The sequence below is a fragment of the Dermacentor silvarum genome, chromosome 8, assembly GCF_013339745.2.
Source record: "Dermacentor silvarum isolate Dsil-2018 chromosome 8, BIME_Dsil_1.4, whole genome shotgun sequence".
Taxonomy (NCBI): Eukaryota; Metazoa; Arthropoda; class Arachnida; order Ixodida; family Ixodidae; genus Dermacentor; species Dermacentor silvarum.
In genome coordinates, this window is record NC_051161.1 from 8,768,034 (window position 1) to 8,787,085 (window position 19,052).

The window sequence follows — 19,052 nt, forward strand, 5'->3', positions numbered from 1 at the left end:
ATGAGGCGTTCCAGATGCTTCTGGCCAAGGACCTGCGCACTGTTGGCGACGTTATCAGCTTGTGCCAGAGCTATGATGAATTGCGTAAGCAGCGAGCTCTGACAAGGCGACATCCCACACCTAATGCGGCGTCACTCTGCAGCCTGACCACCGGCCCCGAACAAGCCTCCCTGATAAACCAAATCAAGGATTTCGTCCGCGAAGAAGTTGCACGACAGCTATCTCTGGTGTCCATCACTCCGGAGTCTGCCAGCACTTCGGTCTCCTCTCCGTAATGTTATCCACGAAGAGGTCGCGAAAGCTCTGCCAGCTGTTCCCCAGCAGGCATACCGTGGCAACACCGGTCACTTATGCTGCGGTTTCTGCAATGGCCCCTCGCAGTGCGCCCGTACCACGTTTCCAGCAGCCTGTGCACCACCCTCTTCCTCCCGTTCCCTGGGCCAGCACTGCCGTCGCTAACCCGTGGCGTACGCCGGACGATCGCCCTATATGCTTTGCGTGTAGGTGTCCCGGTCACGTCGCAAGGTTCTGCCGCCACCGATCGCAGGCGTTCGATGACGATCGACGAGCGTCCTATGTGCCGCCCGATCCAAATGCGCCTTATGGACCCTTCGATCCATCACCAGCTCGCTCTCAGACTGATCGCCGTCCTTGCTTCGAACGCTTCCGGTCACCCTCCCCACGTCGCCGATCGCTTTCCCCTATGCGTCAGCGACCCGTCTCTAACGAAGAGGGAAACTAGACGACGCAGTTCCTGAGGCAAGAACTGCGCAAGTGTCGACATGCCGAAGTCCTCCTCCTTTACCTGCCAATGTCATTGATGTGCTTGTCGAAGATGTCGCTACATTCGCCCTCGTCGATACCGGTGCCGCTATTTCAGTTATGGATGCCAGGTTTTACTGCTTGCTTGGTAAAGTGACGACGTCTCTGTCTGGATTGTCGCTTCGAACGGCAAGTGCTCAACCCATTCGCCCTACCGCTGCTTGTACAGCCCGTGTAACCATACAGGACGCTTTATACACGATTGAGTTCATCGTTCTTTCATCGTGCTCTCACGCCGTTATTCTAGGATGGGATTTTCTCTCACGCCACAATGCCATCATCAATTGCGCTCGGGCTGAGATTGAACTTTCCCACCTTGGTGACCTGGCCTCGGTCGATGCTCACTCATCCTGCCGCTAAACTTCTCGTGAAAGAAGACACCTGTATTCCCCCGTGCTCTTCAGCATTCGTACCAGTCTCGTGTAGTGCTATATCCGACGGGACGGTCTTATTCATGCCCTCTCATCACTTTGTTACCCGAAAAGCGCTTCTTTGCCCTTTGCAGCTCTTGACCTCGCCGCTGGTGTCAGCACGATGCCCATTTACAATCATCTTTCATCGCCGCTATCACTGCTCCGCCGCGAATGCCTTGGTTACGTCGAGTCGGTTGATTCAACACGAATTCTCTCCGTCCTCGACGAAGTGCCTTCTACTGCCGTTCATGAACTGAGTGCCCTCTCCGTAGCCGACTCAGCATGGACAGATGTGTTCAGCCCATTCATCGCCCAAGATCTGACACATTCGCAGCGATCTCAACTTCTCGCAATCCTTCAGCACTTCCGCCGTTCTTTCGACGTTGCGCAAACATCTCTTGGCCGTGCATCGACAGTCGAGCATCACATCGACACTGGCGCTCACTCACCGCGCTGCGACAAAGACCATATAGCGTGTCCGCTACAACGTCGCGTCATTGCAGAACAGGTCGATGACATGCTTCGTCGAGGCGTCATTCAACCTTCACAGAGCCCATGGGCCTCTCCCGTGGTACTCGTCACAAAGAAAGACGGTTCCATCCGCTTCTGTGTTGATTTTAGACGGTTGAACAAGATCACACTGAAGGACGTCTACCCATTACCACGCATTGATGATGCTCTGGACTGTTTGCAGGGAGCCGAGTTCTTTTCTTCGCAGGATTTGCGGTCAGGCTACTGGCAGCTGGTTCCGATGGCAGAGGCCGATCGCCCGAAAACTGCCTTTGTTACACCAGACGGCTTGTATGAATTCACCGTCATGCCTTTCGGACTTTGCAACGCACCTGCTACGTTCGAAAGAATGATGAATAATGTTCTGCGTGGCCTCAAATGGAAAATCTGTCTTTGCTATCTTGACGACGTTGTGGTGTTCGCCTCTGATTTCGCGACGCACCTGCTCCGCCTCCAGCACGTACTCACTTGCTTGACCAACGCCGGGTTGCAACTTAACCTGAAGAAATGTCGATTTGCTTTTCGTCAGCTCACAATTTTAGGCCATGTCGTGTGAAAGGAGGGCATTCGCCCGGATCCCGAGAAGCTACGTGCTGTTACTGCGTTCCCAAAACCTACCACTATCAAAGAGCTACGCAGTTTCATCGGCCTCTGTTCTTACTTTCGCCGATTCGTTCGAAACTTTGCGTCAATTATATCACCTCTCACGCAGCTCCTTGGTGGCTCTAGAGATCTCTCATTATGGTCTCCAGAGTGTGACGACGCCTTCACAACCTTGCACCGTCTTCTCACGACGCCACCCATTCTTCGCCATTTTGACCCTCACGCGCCAACCGAAATTCATACTGACGCAAGTGGTGTAGGCCTTGGCGCAAGTGGTGTTGGCACAACGTCAACCTGGCCACACAGAATGCGTCGTCGCATACGCGAGTCGCACGTTAACCAAGGCGGCAGGCCAATTACACCGTAACAGAAAAGGAGTGTTTGGCCATTGTGTGGGCGCTTGGCAAGTTTCGCTCATATTTATACGGCCGATCTTTTGACGTAGTGACCGACCACCACGCACTATGTTGGCTGTCGACGCTAAAAGACCCATCGGGCCGCCTTGCCCGCTGGCGGGCGCCCTGGTCTGGGGCGCCCTGGTCTGGTTGTTAGTGCCACACCGCACGCCTGGGTTCGCTTCAAAACTCCTTCCGAAGTACGACGGGCCATACCGCGTTCTCGAGAGAACATCACCCGTTAATTTCCTGGTTGAGCCGCTCACGCCGCCGTCCGACATGCGACGTCGGAACCGCGAAGTCGTTCACGTTCAGCGTCTCAAGCCGTATCACCTTTCTATCGTCCTTCCGGACAACTAAGTCGCCAGGATGGCTCCTTTATTTCCGCGGGGCCCTTGTAAGGAAATGACGAACGTCAGCGCAGTCAGCAGCATCGGCAGCATCAAGCGCGCATCAGAAGCTCGAGCGAAAGGACTGTGCTCGGTTCATCCTACGACCAGCTCTCACTTCGAACCTCAATAAATCTCCTTTATAATATATATATATATATATATATATATATATATATTGTAGTGAAGAAGAGGGACGATGCAGTGGGGCATCCTTACAAGCGCTGTCTAGTGGGTCAATCTCTCCAGCACATCGCTCGGACTACGCCGCTCGCGGTTCCTTGAACTGATCCAACGGTTGGCCCTAACGTCTGTGTGCAATAAACGCCTTTACAAGTGGTGGAGGTGCGGTGTCGATATGTATATATATATATATATATATATATATATATATATATATACAGTACACATGTACACATGTACATGCTCTGTTATACACAGTATTCATGCAAACCATAGCTACGGACAACGGACGACGACGAGGGGCAAGGCTCGGCTCTAAGGTGCTTCGCCCCTAAAAGACCAACTAAGCGAATCCCATGACGACAGTTAACACAAAGAACACACTTATCATCGACGTTTAGCGGTTGCCTTGCCATGTGTTGTAAATCATGCGCGTTGTCTAAAGAACACATGTCGAACACAGTCGCTAAGCACATGCCCTCGTCGCTCTGGGGTGACTAATCACTTGTGACACCTAACTGGCGCCAAGGCATCGCATCGCGCTCACCAACAGTTGCGGTATTCTAGTACGCACTATCTACATTTCGCTGATAAAATAATGCATTAAACGTGTGCTGTGACGGATGTTGACAACGAGTATTTCGGACAAGGACATGTCCACGATTGGTGAGACAATAACACCCGTCATCAGTAACATATCTGTAAAATACACTCGTCAGAAAAAAAAGGCATGAAGTAAAACATATTAGGAAACCGATATCTTCAAGCACAAACGCGCACTTTCTGCTTTATTCCGCCAGTTTTCAAGGCCTGCAACGTGAAGTTGATCAGCTTGGTCGGGGTGATGGAGGTGCTCAAGCAGCGCTGGGAGGAATACACGGTGGGTGCATGCATTTTGGTCTGCGTCGATATATAACACGCGGATGTTACACTAACTTGGCATATTATCGCATACAACAGGTTAAAGGAAATTTGACAACGGGCTGAATTTATTCAAGCATGCACGGAAGGTCAAGGAAGGTTTTCTAAAAATCTCGCAATTTTCTTTCATCTGGTATATGTAAGCTTCATAACAATGTTTCTATTGCTGTACAGCGGAAGTGTTTATTGCAAGATGACTAATTGCCCGCGTTTACAAGTCCCGGCGGGATGGCCACTACGATGGTGTGCTCTACGTCATTCTTCGTTTTCTGCGATCTAACTGGGATGATCTCAGCACGTGGTGCTTTAATTGCGGATGCATCGCTGTTTCCCAAAAGGTTATCACTGCCTAAATGAAATAAAATAGCGTAAAAAAGTAAATACTAATAATGGCCACTAAACAATAAAGTATTTACTATTTATTTGTTTATTTAAACTTACTACTGTCTTTATCTTTTCAAGCCATAGCAGAAGCTTCTACAAAATGAATGCGAAGACGTAGGTTTGAATCCTATACTTGCGGAGAGCTGTATTTTTTTATCCGCTTATTTATCATTTCTTTACTTCAATTAAGAACTACAGATAATTTCCCTTGTGATGTCCTTCGTGTCATTGTATTTGGCTGTCTGATGGTTTCACTAATAAAAATCGGGCCCCTCGGCTGCCTTTCCCGCTAGCTGTCCCAGCCGTGGTTTTGCAGCTTCGAACCCGAATAACAACGGGAGTATTTTTCTTACAATATATACGGTGTCGCAAGTTTGAACCTGAGGTCACATGTTGCTGAGATACTTGAATTTGGAGCTGATAACTGGTCAGCGCAATAAAATGAAATACAGTCTATTAACGGAAAGGCCAGTACTTTGTATTCCTTCTTGTGTAACACACAATAAATTGCTACGGAGGGACGAGGGAGACAAACCAGAAATGTGGTAGTCTCGGACCGGCGTGATTAGCGCAAGTGATATGCTGCGCGGGAGAACTTGTGCACAAAGTCCAAAGTTCACTAGCGGAAGACAGGACGTGTTGTCTGTAATGGTAATGACGGTGTGAGGAAATGCGACGTTATGCGAGAGCAGGACATCCGGAATAGGGGATACGATGTAGTCACCGTCTGGAACGGGCGGAACGGGTGCAATACCTATGTAGGTAACGGCAAGGTGAGGGAGGCGAATATGCTCTGTGGAACATAGCCGGATCGGAGCACTATCGGGGGGATCAATAGCAACAGGTAGAGCGAGTTGCACAACACCAGCAGAACAGTCTATCAAGGCGGAATGGGCTGAGAGAAAGTCAAGTCCCAGGATTAGGTCGTGAGGGCAGTGTTCTAGGACATAGAATAAAACAGAAGTATGATGATCGGCGACACTCACACGAGCTGGACACATGCCAATAACGGCCGGCGTACCCCCGTCGGCGACTCGGAGCACAGGCGACGGGGCAGGAGTGAGGACTTTCTTGAGACGATGGCGAAGCTGAGCACTCTTCACAGATACGTGCGCGTCAGTGTCAATCAGAGCCGTAACAGGTACACCATCCACGTTCACTTTGATGAGGTTCCGATGTGTGGGCAGGGTCAGAAGAGGATTTTGGCGTCGGGTCGGTATACCAGCATCACCTCTAGGTGCTGCGCCCGTTAGTTTTCCGAAAGCGTGCGCCGGAAGGAGCTTGGGGGTGGTGACCGACGCGATGGGGGCGAGCGGGAGAAGCGGCGATGTGGCGAAGGAGAGCGGCTAGAGCGAGTGGGCCAAGAATTGTCGCCAGGAGTTACTGGTTGCGTGTGCGGTGGGAAGCGAGAAGCAGCATGAGGTGGATGGTCGGATGGGAGATAGGGCCAAGGGGTGGAATTCCACGAAGAGCGGCAGTGTCGTGAAATATGAGCGATACGGCCACAAATGAAGCATATTGGCCTGTCGTCTGGAGTGCGCCATTCAGCCGGGTTGCGATACCGCGGAGGGGCATTCACGTTTCGAGGGTGCATGGCAGAGGTGGACGAAGCGTAGTCAGGCCGATTAATGGAGCAGACGTTGGTCAAGCCAACGTTGGCCAATTCCTGGCGTACGGCGGTCTGGATCAGGGAAACGATGGCCTGGCAATTGTCGGAGCCAAGGGTTGGGGTTGGGATAGGAGATGCGGCTTCGATTTCACGCCGGATGATGGGGACGATGTCATCAGAGTGATCGGGCGTATGCAGACTGCGGAGGTCTTCGCAGGTGGACGTAGCAGCCGTGTTTTGGAGGCGGGGAAATGGGTGGGCAATGCGGCGGCTCTTGGCTTCTTCAAATCGGCGGCATTCGGTAATGATGGCTTGTACAGTAGAAGAATTCTTAAACACAAGGAGGTGAAAGGCATCATCTGCTATGCCCTTAATAACCTGTGCGACTTTATCAGCTTCGGACATCCGCGGATCCACTTTGCGGCACAGAGCGAGCACGTCCTGAATGTATGTGAGGTAGGACTCGGTGCACGTCTGGACACGAGAAGCGAGGTCTTTTTGAGCGGCGCGCTGATGTCCAACAGGCTTGCCAAACAAATCCGTGAGCTTCTGTTTACAAATGTCCCAGGTGGTAAGTTCCTCCTCGTGGGTCTGAAACCAGACGCGTGCCGTTCCCGCGAGATAGAATATCAAATTAGCCAGCATGGCGGTCTGGTTCCAGTGGTTGCTCGTGCTCACCCGCTCATAAAGTTGAAGCCAATCTTCAACATTCGTGTTGTCAGTGCCGGAAAAGGGGCCGGGGTCACGCGGTTGTGCCAGAATGACGGTTGGCGTGGGGGCCGACGAACCCGAAGCATCCTCGCCTTGAGCTGGCATGGCAGATGCACCCAAGGAGCGCCCGCTGCGTAAATCCGTCTTGGCTTGAGCCCGCAAACTCCACCAAAAATGTTACGGGGAAAAGAAGTAAGAAATATATTTACACTGTATTTACAAGAATGGCAGCGGCTGACAAGATCATAGTTGTTGTTGTTGTTGCCTCAAAACATGGCTCGTACCCACGAGGGGGATTGGCCCCACTGGATGAAATAAAACACACACCCAACAACGAACAAAAGGGGTCAGGTGAACAATCAAAATTAAGGTTTTGGCAACTCCTTAACACATATTTTGAGAGGTCCTATACATAAACTAACTAAATAAAAATTAAGAGAAAGCTAACTACCAAAATAAACATAAAATAACATGTCACACGGTCGGTACCCTAGCAGCGTAACCTTCCGGATGCTTCAATGAATTTGTGTACAGCAGAGATCATCGAACCCTGACTTGTGCCTAATTGACAGGCCCCAAAAGACAAAATGTTTGGCGTTGTAAGTGCCAAACCAAGATTACTACTTGGAAATAACAGAAACATTCTACGGAGGGAGGAGAAGCGGTGGCAAGAAAGAAAGAAATGGTCAATAGTTTCCGGTTGAGGTCAGTGATTGATAAACCAGATCTATGAAGATAAACATTTAGGCGGGGAACTCTGCAGCGGAAATTTGACAGCATCACCTCACATTGGCGTGAAAGGCACTTGATCGTGTTCCACCGAAATTTTAAATGTTGAAAATCGTCTGAGGAAAGTATGGACGAGTCATGGCAATTCAGCAATAAAAGGCGTTTAAATCTAGCTCCTGTTATAAAAGAGAAATCAGGAAGAACATTTATGACCGGACCATTTAGTGATGTCGAAGCGAGCGAGTCAGCTGATTCATTTAAAAAGATTCCACAATGTCCGGGGACCCAGACAAAGCGGACGTCGGATAAATTTTCTGGGGCAAAAGTAGAAAATATACTCAGAAGGTGTGACTGATTATTGGAAGTTAAATGTGTACAGACCGAAAGCGCATCTGTAACAACTATTACCTTAGAATTATGTGGACCCAATTTTCGGATGGCAAGAATAACTGCCAAAAATTCTGCAAGAAATATTGGAGTGTAATCAGCGAGACGGAGAGCAAAAGACCAGTTGAGTTGATTCGAAAAGATGCCAACACCAGCCTTCTCTAAATTTTGTGATGCATCCGTAGAAATAACCAAATGAGACGGAAATTGACTAAGATGGTCTTGAAGGAGACCTTCAAGTATGCACGCAGGAAGAAGTTTTGCGTGTCTTGGAAAAAATATCATCAAAAGTCAGTTTTACTTTGAACGAATTAGATTTTGGAGAAATCAGGCGCGGTAGACTAACTTGAAGTTTCGATAACAGCGATTGAACAAAAATAACTTGTGGCTGTCGGTAACGCCACCATCCTGTTCTGAAAAATGATTCTGGAGAATTGATGAAAACGGGTTGCAAATTGGAGAGGGGTGTATCATAAAGCTTCAGGGAAGTCAGGACAGTAAGTTGCTTAAATCTGGAATCAAGCGGAATAATTCCAGACTCCAGATAAAGCACATTATTAGATCATAGTTATCTTGCGAAGTCCAGAGCGTCGTCTTCTTCAAGTCATCTTAAAACGTCTTCTTCATCGCCCTGTCACAATATTTACAGGTTACTTGCAATGGTCGAGCGACATACGCGGTAGGTGAAGATGATGATGATGATGATGACCTTTCCTTTGGCGCATACCCACTCACGGGGATCGGCCAAGAGTCGGGCAGATTTTATATACGTGCTAAGTGAATAAATTTAGCAAATGTCTAATTTTGGTAAATATAATAAAGCGAATAAATTCTAATACAATTCAGTGGAGAATAAATATATAAGAAAGTAGGCATACTAGTACAAGAGGGAATAAGGTAATGATAATCCAGGCGGGCCCGTCATCTTCGTTGTTTTCGACGCTATCCTTGGTTCCTTCGTTTGTAAAGTGACCCTCCGCAGCGGGAGCGCCGTCCCGGTGTTTGCGACGTGCACTACATCAGAGCAAGGCTGAGCCGCGGCGGCATCAAGAGGCACGATTTCATACGTGACATCAGTCAGATGCCTCAAGGCACGGTACGGGCCATAGTATAACGCGAAGGCAGCTTTTCCGAGAGGCCTTCGCGCCGTGATGAGGTCTTAAGCAGGACGATGTCACCAGGGGTGAAGTGGACGTCTCTATTTCAGGCGTTATAGATGCGGCGCTGCTTTTCTTGCAAAGTGTCAAGACGCTAGCGGGCAATTCGTCGCGCTTCTGCAGCTCTATAGAAACGCCATCACAGGCGCATTCTGTCGTCGTGTCGAGAGTATTAAGAATGAGTTTATCAAAAGATAGCGTCGGGTCTCATCCCTACAGAAGACGAAATTGAGGAAAGCCATCAGAGTCGTGACGAGAAAAACGTATGCAAACCTCACGAAGGGCAGAGCAGCGTACCAGTCACGGTGGTCGGGAGCTACATACATGGCAAGCATGTCAGTGATTGTTTTCCTTGAGACGCCCTGTGAGGCTTTTGGTTTGAGGGTGGAAACCAGCGCAGTTTGTGCTTTATAGCGCAGGAGTGCAAGACTGATAGAAAGTAGTAGCGGCACGCCGCTACTATTTCAACGTATAGTAGCGAGTGCCTCCCTCATGTATTCATCTTTTTCCTCCCTGTGGGCATTGTGGTACCTCAAACATTAGGACTCGTACAAGTGATTCTAAAAAACAAGATAGTCACAGTCGTGAGCAAATATATATTTTAAAACAACCAACATACCAGTCGCCTTTCTTAAATTTCACTTTGTTCAATACACGCAACTGTTTTGAAAGGTAAGCTGCGTACAGCTCAAAACATCAGTTGCTCAATTTAGAAATGATTGCAGCATAGAGCTGTACTGCTGTGTACAAAAGTAGATAACTCCTTTGAAATGAAAGCTCTTCTTGACACCAATTAACTTAACAAGGTAGAATTGTGGTTTTTACTGTTAAGTAAGCAAGTTTTTTTTAACAAATATTTTGTCTACAACGTTGCAGGCGGTGCCATGCGTGAAAGGGATGTTGTCAAAGGCCTTCCCAGATTTCAGCGAAGAATGTTCGATGAGCGGATTCTATGGAAAAGTATGCATCATCCTTTTCTAAACACTTGGTCTCTACAACATATCGTTTGCAGCACCTCATTGACAATACACGGCTTCTCAGGCAGTAGAAAAACTTAATCCGAGACAAAGGTGTTTGTAACGGCGTTCACCGCTTTGCGCACGAGAATACTTCAGTGATGGAGACGTCACATTAGTGACGTAAAGGCGCACTAATCAGCCTGGGCGACCTAAAATTCTACATGATGGGGCAAAAAAAGAAGCGGGGATGATGATGATGATGATGATGATGATGATGATGACGACGATGATGATGATGTATGGCGTTTAATGGCGCAAGGGCCAGGTAAAGAAGCGGGGAGGGGAGCGGCTAAAACATATGGGAACACATGCGAGAACACAAGGATTGGTTCAAGGCACGGAGGCTATGTTTGCATACTTTGGTAAACCTTCAATAATGTCGGAGATTAAAATTTCTATCGCGCTTTTTCTTACAGTATACCGAGTACGCCAGTGACTGACAAACAATATATTACAATTCACAATGTGCAATGGCTTAATTATTGAATAATTAATTCATTAACTCATTCATTCGCTGACTAACAGTTTTTCTCTTTAAATATATTTTTCGCTATTTCAGTTGTAAGAGCAAGTCCAATAATGAACAACGTGACGTCACAAACGGGCTGTATAGACGCATCATGGTGCTCAGGAAACTGACTGATGTTAAGAGATATCATCATCACCATCATAATCATCATTATCACCATCATCATCGTCATCAGCCTGTTTCATGTCCACTGGAGGACGAAACTCTCATCCAGAGTTCGCGAATTACCCCTGTCTTGCTTCACTGCTGACACCACGCTGTGTCTCCAAATTTCCTAATTTTATCCCACTACGTAATTATCTGCCGTCCTCGACTGCGCTTGCTTTCCCTTGGCACCATTCCGAAACTCTAATACGAAACTCTACTAGATCACAGACTAACTACGCATGGCCTCGTCAGCTCCATTTCTTCCTCTTAAGTTCAGCTATATTGTATCGACTGCACTTGTTTGCTCTCTACTCCACACCACTGTCTTCCCGTTTCTTAACGTTACGCCCATCATTTTTCTCTTCAGTGACTCGTTTCGCGACCCTTCTTCTCAAGTTTCCTTGTCGACCCCCAAGTTAACGCCCGATATGTTAATAACAGCCGATTTCATTGATTGTACACTTTTCTTTTCAAGGATAGCGGTGAGCTACCGATCGTGAATTAGTAATACCTGCCCTATGTGCTACAAACCATTTTTATTCTTCTGTAGATCTCCTTCTCATCCATCATCCAGGTCACTGTGACTAATTGGCCTATATAAACATACTCTTGAACCGATTCTAGAGGCTCACTTCAAGTCCCAAATTCTCGTTGTCGTGCTGGGCTATTGGAGACTGTCTTACTCTTCTGCATATTAATCTTCAGACCTGCTACTTCTAAGCATGCAGTGAATATCATTGAATATATCGAATCTCCTTGTATGCCCACCTTCTTTATAGACATTTATCCACTTTTTTGTGAAGAATCAGAGTAGCTGTGAAATATCTATAGATATTCGCAAAGATATTCACGTATGTTTTCTGTACTCCTTAGCTACGTAATGCCTCCGTGACAGCTCGTATCTCAAGTGGATTGAACGGATTTTCGCAATCTATGAACGACATTAGGGTGGTTGGTTATAGTTCATGATTTACAGTGCAAAATAACGGACACAATAAAACGTGGGGACGATACGAGCGCTGTCCGAGTTTCAACTGAATGTTAACTGGCAACACAAGCCGAATAAATATACAATGACACAAACAACAAACAAGAAGAAAGTGTTACTAAGAGCCAATCGTCGTATTTCCGTTTATTCATTACATAAGTCTGCGTCAGCACGTGCATTAGTATGTGCTTTAATTTTTGCACCAAACTGGCGCTTCACAGAGGTTTGAGTGGACCTGACTGCGCCAACATTTTAATGGTCTTGGGCTTACTTTTTTTCCTCGAAAGTCAATCTTCGCTGATGCGTTTATTGTCGTCTATATCGGCGTCAGCATCTGAATTAGTAGGTGGATTGATGTATGCGCCGAACTGGCGCTTTACAGAGAAGCGAGTAGACCTGGCAGCGCCGACATTTCATTGAGCTATATGTTTACCTTTGTTTCCGCTAAAGCCAATCTGCGCATATTCATTTTTTCATGGCATAATTCGCCATCATGACCTGCATTAGCATGTGCTTTCATGTGTGTACCAAGCCACCGTTTCACACAGAAGTGAGTGGGCCTGACTGCGCGAACGTTTTAATGGGCTATAGCGTGCGGTTTTTCTTTTTTTTTCCCGGAAGCCGATTTGCGCGTATCCATTTATGCGTTACCTAAATTGGCGTACGCACGTGCATTAGCATTAGGAATGATGTATTCGCCGAACACCGCCTTCGAGATAAGTGAGTGGACCTCGCTGCGCCACCATTGTAACGGGCTGAGCTTTATTTCCCCGAAAGCCAATTTGCGTAACTCATTTCATTCGTCGCTTAATAGGCGATAGCACGTGCGTCTTTTTACCCTTTGGCCGTCGGTCAACATCAGAGTTACGTATGCACCGAACTAGAGCGGTAGGGTCTTCGCAAGTGGGGGAGGTGGGGGGGTGCTGGCTGGGCCCACGCGGTGCTCGGGAACGAGCGGGAATGAAATTATGAAATTATGGGGTCGTACATGCCAAAACACGATCTGATTATGAGGCACGCCGTAGTGGGGGACTCCGGAATAATTTGGATCACCTGGGGTCCTTTAACGTGCACCTATATCTAAGTACACGGGTGTTTTAGCATATCGCCCCCATCGAAATGCGGCCGCCGTGGCCGGGATTCAATCCTGCGACCTCGTGTTTAGCGGCCGAACACCATAGCAATAAGCAACCACGGTGGGTGGGAACGGGCGGGAATAGACCCCACAACCTTCAGCTTCCGTTATCTTTACGCAGGGTAGGCCTAATATCCACGCCAACTGTGTGATCATATTGACACGTTGGGTCGTGCATGACACATGGACGAATAAAGGAACTAGACGGCATGAGCACCATACATGTCCTCTATTTAGCACTCGTGTCGTCTAGTCCTCTCCTTCATCGGTGTGTCTCATGCGCAGCCCAAACTATGAACAAGAATAAGTACCAGGTCTGTTCGCTTTCTGCTCTTCAAGGTGTGATCGTTGTGCAAAGCAATATCGCCCGCCTAAACCGAGCGCGAAAATCCGCGCAGCAACCCTGTTAAACGTCTCCTCTCCTAGACGCCTGTCACCCATGGCATGAAACGCACGGAACAAGCACATATTCCTTTTCCAGCCTCCGCAAATGGTGTGGGTCTCCCAATGGAAATACACACCCGAAGCCTCTGAGCAACAAGGAAAGGAAGGCAATGAGAAGGAATGAAAAAATATGCCAACTAGCTCTACACTTGTGCTCTGGGCCCCACAGTGTGCTGTGCACACAGATTTGAAGGTGACCTCTTCCCCCGGAGAACGGCGATCTGTCACGCCGCGAGACATCGCCAAGGCCATAATATATGTTTTGCTTTATGGCGAGGTTTGCCCACCATGAGTGAAAAATCCGCCTCCATTCCACTCTGTGAAAGTAGATGTACAGCGAAGCTGGTGCGGACGTTAGGCAAGTACCACCACACTAACTGACGTCAGACAACGTTACACAAGCACCACCACCACAAGCGACGTACATCACGCACGCGCGCATGTGTGCGGAAGCGCAGCATAAATCTTCATTCTTCTAGGCTGTCCGCCAAGCGCAAGTGCCTTATTAAACTAAATTAATGTTTAAACGTAAACTGCGTCAGGAAATGCGTAAGTACGACTCACACACAAGCTGGAGACATGATAGCGTCGGATTGTTATTTAAGTACTATACGAGAAAACATAAATCTGTTACGCGGCAACTGAGAGACAAAACCCTTTTCCAGCTGCCGTTTGAGGTCTGTCTGCTTGGCCGCGGCCGCTAGCTGGCGGTACCGTTAGCACATCCTCATTCTTCATTTTTCAATTCATTTTTGTTGTCTTCGATATGCCGGAACACGTACTGAGGTCATATAGTACCCGTTGAGTAGGGTCGAAAAGGGAGGAGTTGCATGTATGTGTCGAAGGCAACGGACGCATCTGTGTTCCTTAAAAGCGAGGCATGTGTAAAATTCTTGTACGGAAGTGCTGACTTTTAGAGAGATGGATCCTTCATCAGCGAGAGCTACGATAGGGTCACTTTGTTGGCGTTTTCAATGTTCTGTTGAAAGTGTGTTAACTGCAATTTTCGGGCTGCAAAGAAATAAAAGAAATAAAGGCACGGAAACATTGTTATAGGGACCAAATGATTAGAAGAAATCTCTTTACATGTAGGAATCTTAGTGTCCTAATTACTTGGCCACGGTATTGACTCATCTTTTAAATGCGTAAGCATTTCTATGCCTACCCAACGAAGAAACTCGCCGGTCTGTCTGTCACATACGACGAATCGCTATAAGGAAATTAATGTGTAAAAACCGAATAAATTCGACAGAAAAAAATGCTTACGCATTTAAAACGTTGGTGGTTTCGAGCCTACGACCCCACGCTAAGATGCCGAGTGTCTTACCCAATGGGCTAAACACCCATGCTTGCAAGAGGTGAATATATCTGAACCATACGAATGTGTTGTACCGGTGGTACAAAACAAATGTCGACGGAGAACCATTTATATGAAGACCGTCTTGAAAGATTTGGTGCTGGTGGAATAAAAGCCATCTCTCGGGCCACATGTAGAGCCGACTTTTAGCACTGTAGACATTAGGAAAATTCAGTTTTTGCGAAAATTATTGCCAAACACACCACATCCCCAATGCGTTTCGGTGGTCGCGGCATGCGCCTTCCGTTGGGGCGTTCGTTCACCTACCGAAATACCACCGATCTCTGAGGGCCCATGCCCTTGGCGTCGCGCAACACAGAAAGCAGTCAGTGAGTCGATAAGGATGATAAGGAGTGATAAGGGGTTATATGGGTGTCATCACGGTTGATAATGGTTCGACTCGATGGTTAAGGTGCTAAGAGCGATAAGAGCTTATAATGGTCGGAACAATTTTGATAGGGTTGTTAAAGACCGATAAGGGTTGATAAGAGTCAAATCAAGTCGGATAAGGTTGAGAAGGGCCGATGAGAGTTGATAAGGGTCGGGTCATGTCCGATAAGGTTGATAAGGACAGATAATGGTTGATAAGGTTCTGATCTAGTCCGATAACATTATTTATGACCGATAAGGGTTGATAAGGGTTTATACTGGTCGGATCAAGTGTGATAATGACACCGGGCTGCATGGAGATGAGCAAGTAGCACAATGCTTACGCATATTTAGACATCTCCAGTGGAGCTTCTGTCGTATTTTTTTTTCCTTTTATTGTATGAAAGTGCCTAGTCGACGTAACTCTGGCGACAAATACCAGATATTTGAAGTGTGTAGTTGTGTGATCTCAGTAGCAGCGCTTGAGACTCAAAAAGTAGTTGAAAGCCACGCAACGACCGTCTCCCCTAAATCGGGACGCGCGCAGCCTTAGTCATTTTTTCCCCCTTTAACTCTGCGCTTCCCCGCATTCGACAGGGGTAAGCCTTGTTCTCAGCTGTCGCCTCGTTTCACTTTCTCTCTCCTCTTATCCCGTCGGCTAGAACTTTTGACAAGACGATTCAAATGCGGGTTTCAGCCCGTAACCTGCATCAAACCGCTCACCAGTGATATCGCGTAAAATTCACCTCTCGATTTTTGTGACGTGTAAATACACATTACGCAAGGAAGCCGCACTCCATGTGGCTTGCATTTTGAATTCGTCACGTAAAAGATGGCATAATTAATGATTTGTAAGGTAGTCTAAGGCTTCACACCTTGGCTAAGGAGTCGGAAGCTATCTACTAGAGCACACACACACAAAAAAAAGTTGCAGTGGCTTAGCTCGGCTATGCCAGGATATACGTAGCGTTAGCAAAGGTTCAGCTGATTATTCTTAGCTTTCCTGGTTGTCTAGATTGTCAAGGATTAGCTTGATTGTCATGCTTACTGCTGCTCCAATGACACACACGCGGTATACGTATTATGTGGCACATGTATATTTATTTTTGCTCAACGTCACGTTGCTTCTCTATTGCCACAAAGACGGCTCGGTGATCAGTGAAGTAACACGCTGCCGTCTCTATGGCCCCAACACAGTATTTGGAGTTGTCTGTCTGTCTCTGATAGACAAGATCAATGGTGCTTCCCCATTGGGTCGTCTTCCCCAACAACCGCGCTCGTCGCTCGTCCGCACCGTCTCTTATCTCCACACGGCTCTGACCTTTATGCGCCGTGCATTCGCCGCTCAGTTTCCGTTGAAGCGATAGACCGCACGTACCTTCGCCCGCTGCGGCGTATGCTTGCTGCCAGCGTTTTGACAGTCGTTGTCTGCAGTCATTCAGTGTGATCTATTCGTGTTTGTTTGTGCGCGCTCACACCACGCTTGTTCATTCAGTTAGTAGTAGTCGGGCCACATTTTCCAACGCACGCTACACATGCAATGCTGCCCGGATCGGCAGTGCAGCGCTACAGGTGTGTCCCTTCGCACGCGCTGCCCACGGGAAGCGCTTCTCATCAACACCACCGTTTCATACGCGCCTTCTCGTGGTCATCAAGTCTCTCTTCATGTCGGTCTACTTACGCCGCAGCACACCTGCTATACTTAATCAGCTCATGTTTACTACAATTCATATTGCTACCAAATCCGCTCACCTTACTTCGTATGACATTGCTGTGTTGCTATCGCATTCATTGCTTCGCCCTTAGGGCGAAACTGTGACAGTTTCCCCCTTCTCTTTGTCATGTTTTAATAATGCGCTGATTTACTTTTGCTTTCAGTCAATTAGATGCATGCAGTCACCAGAAGCCTTCGTAAGTACCTTGTTCATTGTTTTCTCATCTGCTGGAACGAATATTTTTGTGTCTATTACGCCTTGCACGCTGCTATGTTACGTTTATATTTATATTTTTGAAGCTGCAAATGATGCAGAGGGAAATTTGATGTGTTTTTATCGGTGTGTTTATTTGATGTGTTTTATCTAACGAAATCGGTAGATATTGTGGAGCTAATGCTAATTAATTCGCACGTATCTACTTTCCAGCTGAATTGAGTTAGCCTGTTGTTTATTACACTGTGAGTGAAGTCTATAGGCTCTACAAAGTTTTAAATAAATGCAGTGCTTGGTCCATGCAACCTTTCTCTCACACGCATTCATCCAGCCCGCTCTGCCAGCCCCGCGGTGCACAGTGATCTTGACCACCGCTGAGCCAATCATCATCATCAGCCTATGTTTATGTCCCCTGCAGGACGAAGGCCTCTCCCTGCGATCTACAATTACCCCTGTCTTGCGATAGCTGATTCCAACTTGCGCCTGCAAATTGCCTAACTTCACCACACCACCTAGTTTTCTGCCATCTTCGACTGCGCTTCCCTTCTCTTGGTATCCATTCTGTAACTTTAATGGTCCACCGGTTATCCCTCTTACGCATTACATGACCTTGCAAGACATGACCAGGGGAAAAGCTGCTGGAGAAGATGGAATAACAGTCGATTTAATCAAAGTTGGAGGATACAATTTTGTATTTATTTTGTTTTGTAATCTTATTCGTGTACCACGCTGCTAAGATCTTGTTTAGGATCGCAGTATTTATAAATAAAGAAAATATATCATGCTTGAAAAGCTTGCGGCCCTTTAAACGCAATGCCTCACGACTTCAAGTGTACCAGAGAGCTGGAAGAACGCCATCGTTATACTAATCCATAAGAAGGGAGACGTTGGAGAACTGAAGAATTATAGACCCATTAGCTTGCTTTCAGTATTGAACAAAATATTCATCAAGATAATTTCCAATAGAATCAGGCTAACACTTGACTTCAGTCAACCAAGAGAACAGGCTGGCTTCAGGAAGGGGTATTCTACGATGGATGATATCCATGTCATCAATCGGGTAATCGAGAAATATTCGGCGTACAATCAACCTCTCTATATGGCTTTCATATATTATGAAAATGCATTTGCTTCAGTAGAGATATCAGCAGTCATAGAGGCATTACGTAATCAAGGAGTACAGGATGCATACGTGAATTGGCAAATATGTACAAGGATTGCACAGCTACCTTGGTTCTCCACAAGACGAGTAGAAAATTACCTATCAAGAAAGGGGTCAGGCAAGGAGACACAATCTCTCCAATGCTATTCACTGCATGCTTAGAAGAAGTATTCAAGCTCTTAAACTGGGAAGGCTTAGGAGTGAGGATCCACGACGAATATCTCAGCAACCTTCGCTTTGCAGATGACATTGACATTGTCCTATTTAGCAACAATGGAGACGAATTACAGCAAATGATTGAGGACCTTAATCGAGAAAGTGTAAGAGTGCGGTTGAAGATTATTATGCAGAAGACAAATATAATGTTCAATAGCCTGGCAAGAGAACAAGAATTCAGGATCGCCAGTCAGCCTCTAGAGTCTGTAAAGGATTACGTTTATCTAGGTCAATTACTTACTGGGGACCCTGATCATGAGAGGGAAATTTACAGAGGAATAAAATTTGGTTGGAGTGCATACGGCAGGCATTGTCAAATCCTGACGGGGAAGTTACCACTGTCGCTGAAAAGAAAAATGTACAATCATTGCATTCTACCGGTGCTAGCATATGGCACAGAAACTTGGAGTTTAAAGAGTCTCGAGAACAACTTAAGGACCACACAAAGACCGATGGAACAAAAAATGTTAGGCCTAACGTTAAAGGACAGGAAGAGAGCGGTGTGAATAAGAGAGCAAACGGGGATAGCCGATATTCTAATTGAC

General features: G+C 47.0%; 1 protein-coding gene across 2 annotated transcripts in view; it reads left to right on the forward strand.

The window, feature by feature from the left end:
• Positions 1-19,052, forward strand: part of LOC119460597 (uncharacterized) — a 40,986-nt gene that overhangs the window by 13,231 nt on the left and 8,703 nt on the right. Inside the window, exons 2-4 of one of the 2 annotated variants that reach the window (XM_037721606.2) lie at positions 4,116-4,195; positions 10,090-10,173; positions 17,080-17,112. In XM_037721606.2, coding sequence (XP_037577534.1) covers positions 4,116-4,195; positions 10,090-10,173; positions 17,080-17,112 — 197 coding nt within the window. The remainder of the gene's footprint in view (positions 1-4,115; positions 4,196-10,089; positions 10,174-17,079; positions 17,113-19,052) is intronic. The other variant, XM_049672793.1, reaches the window with a different exon arrangement.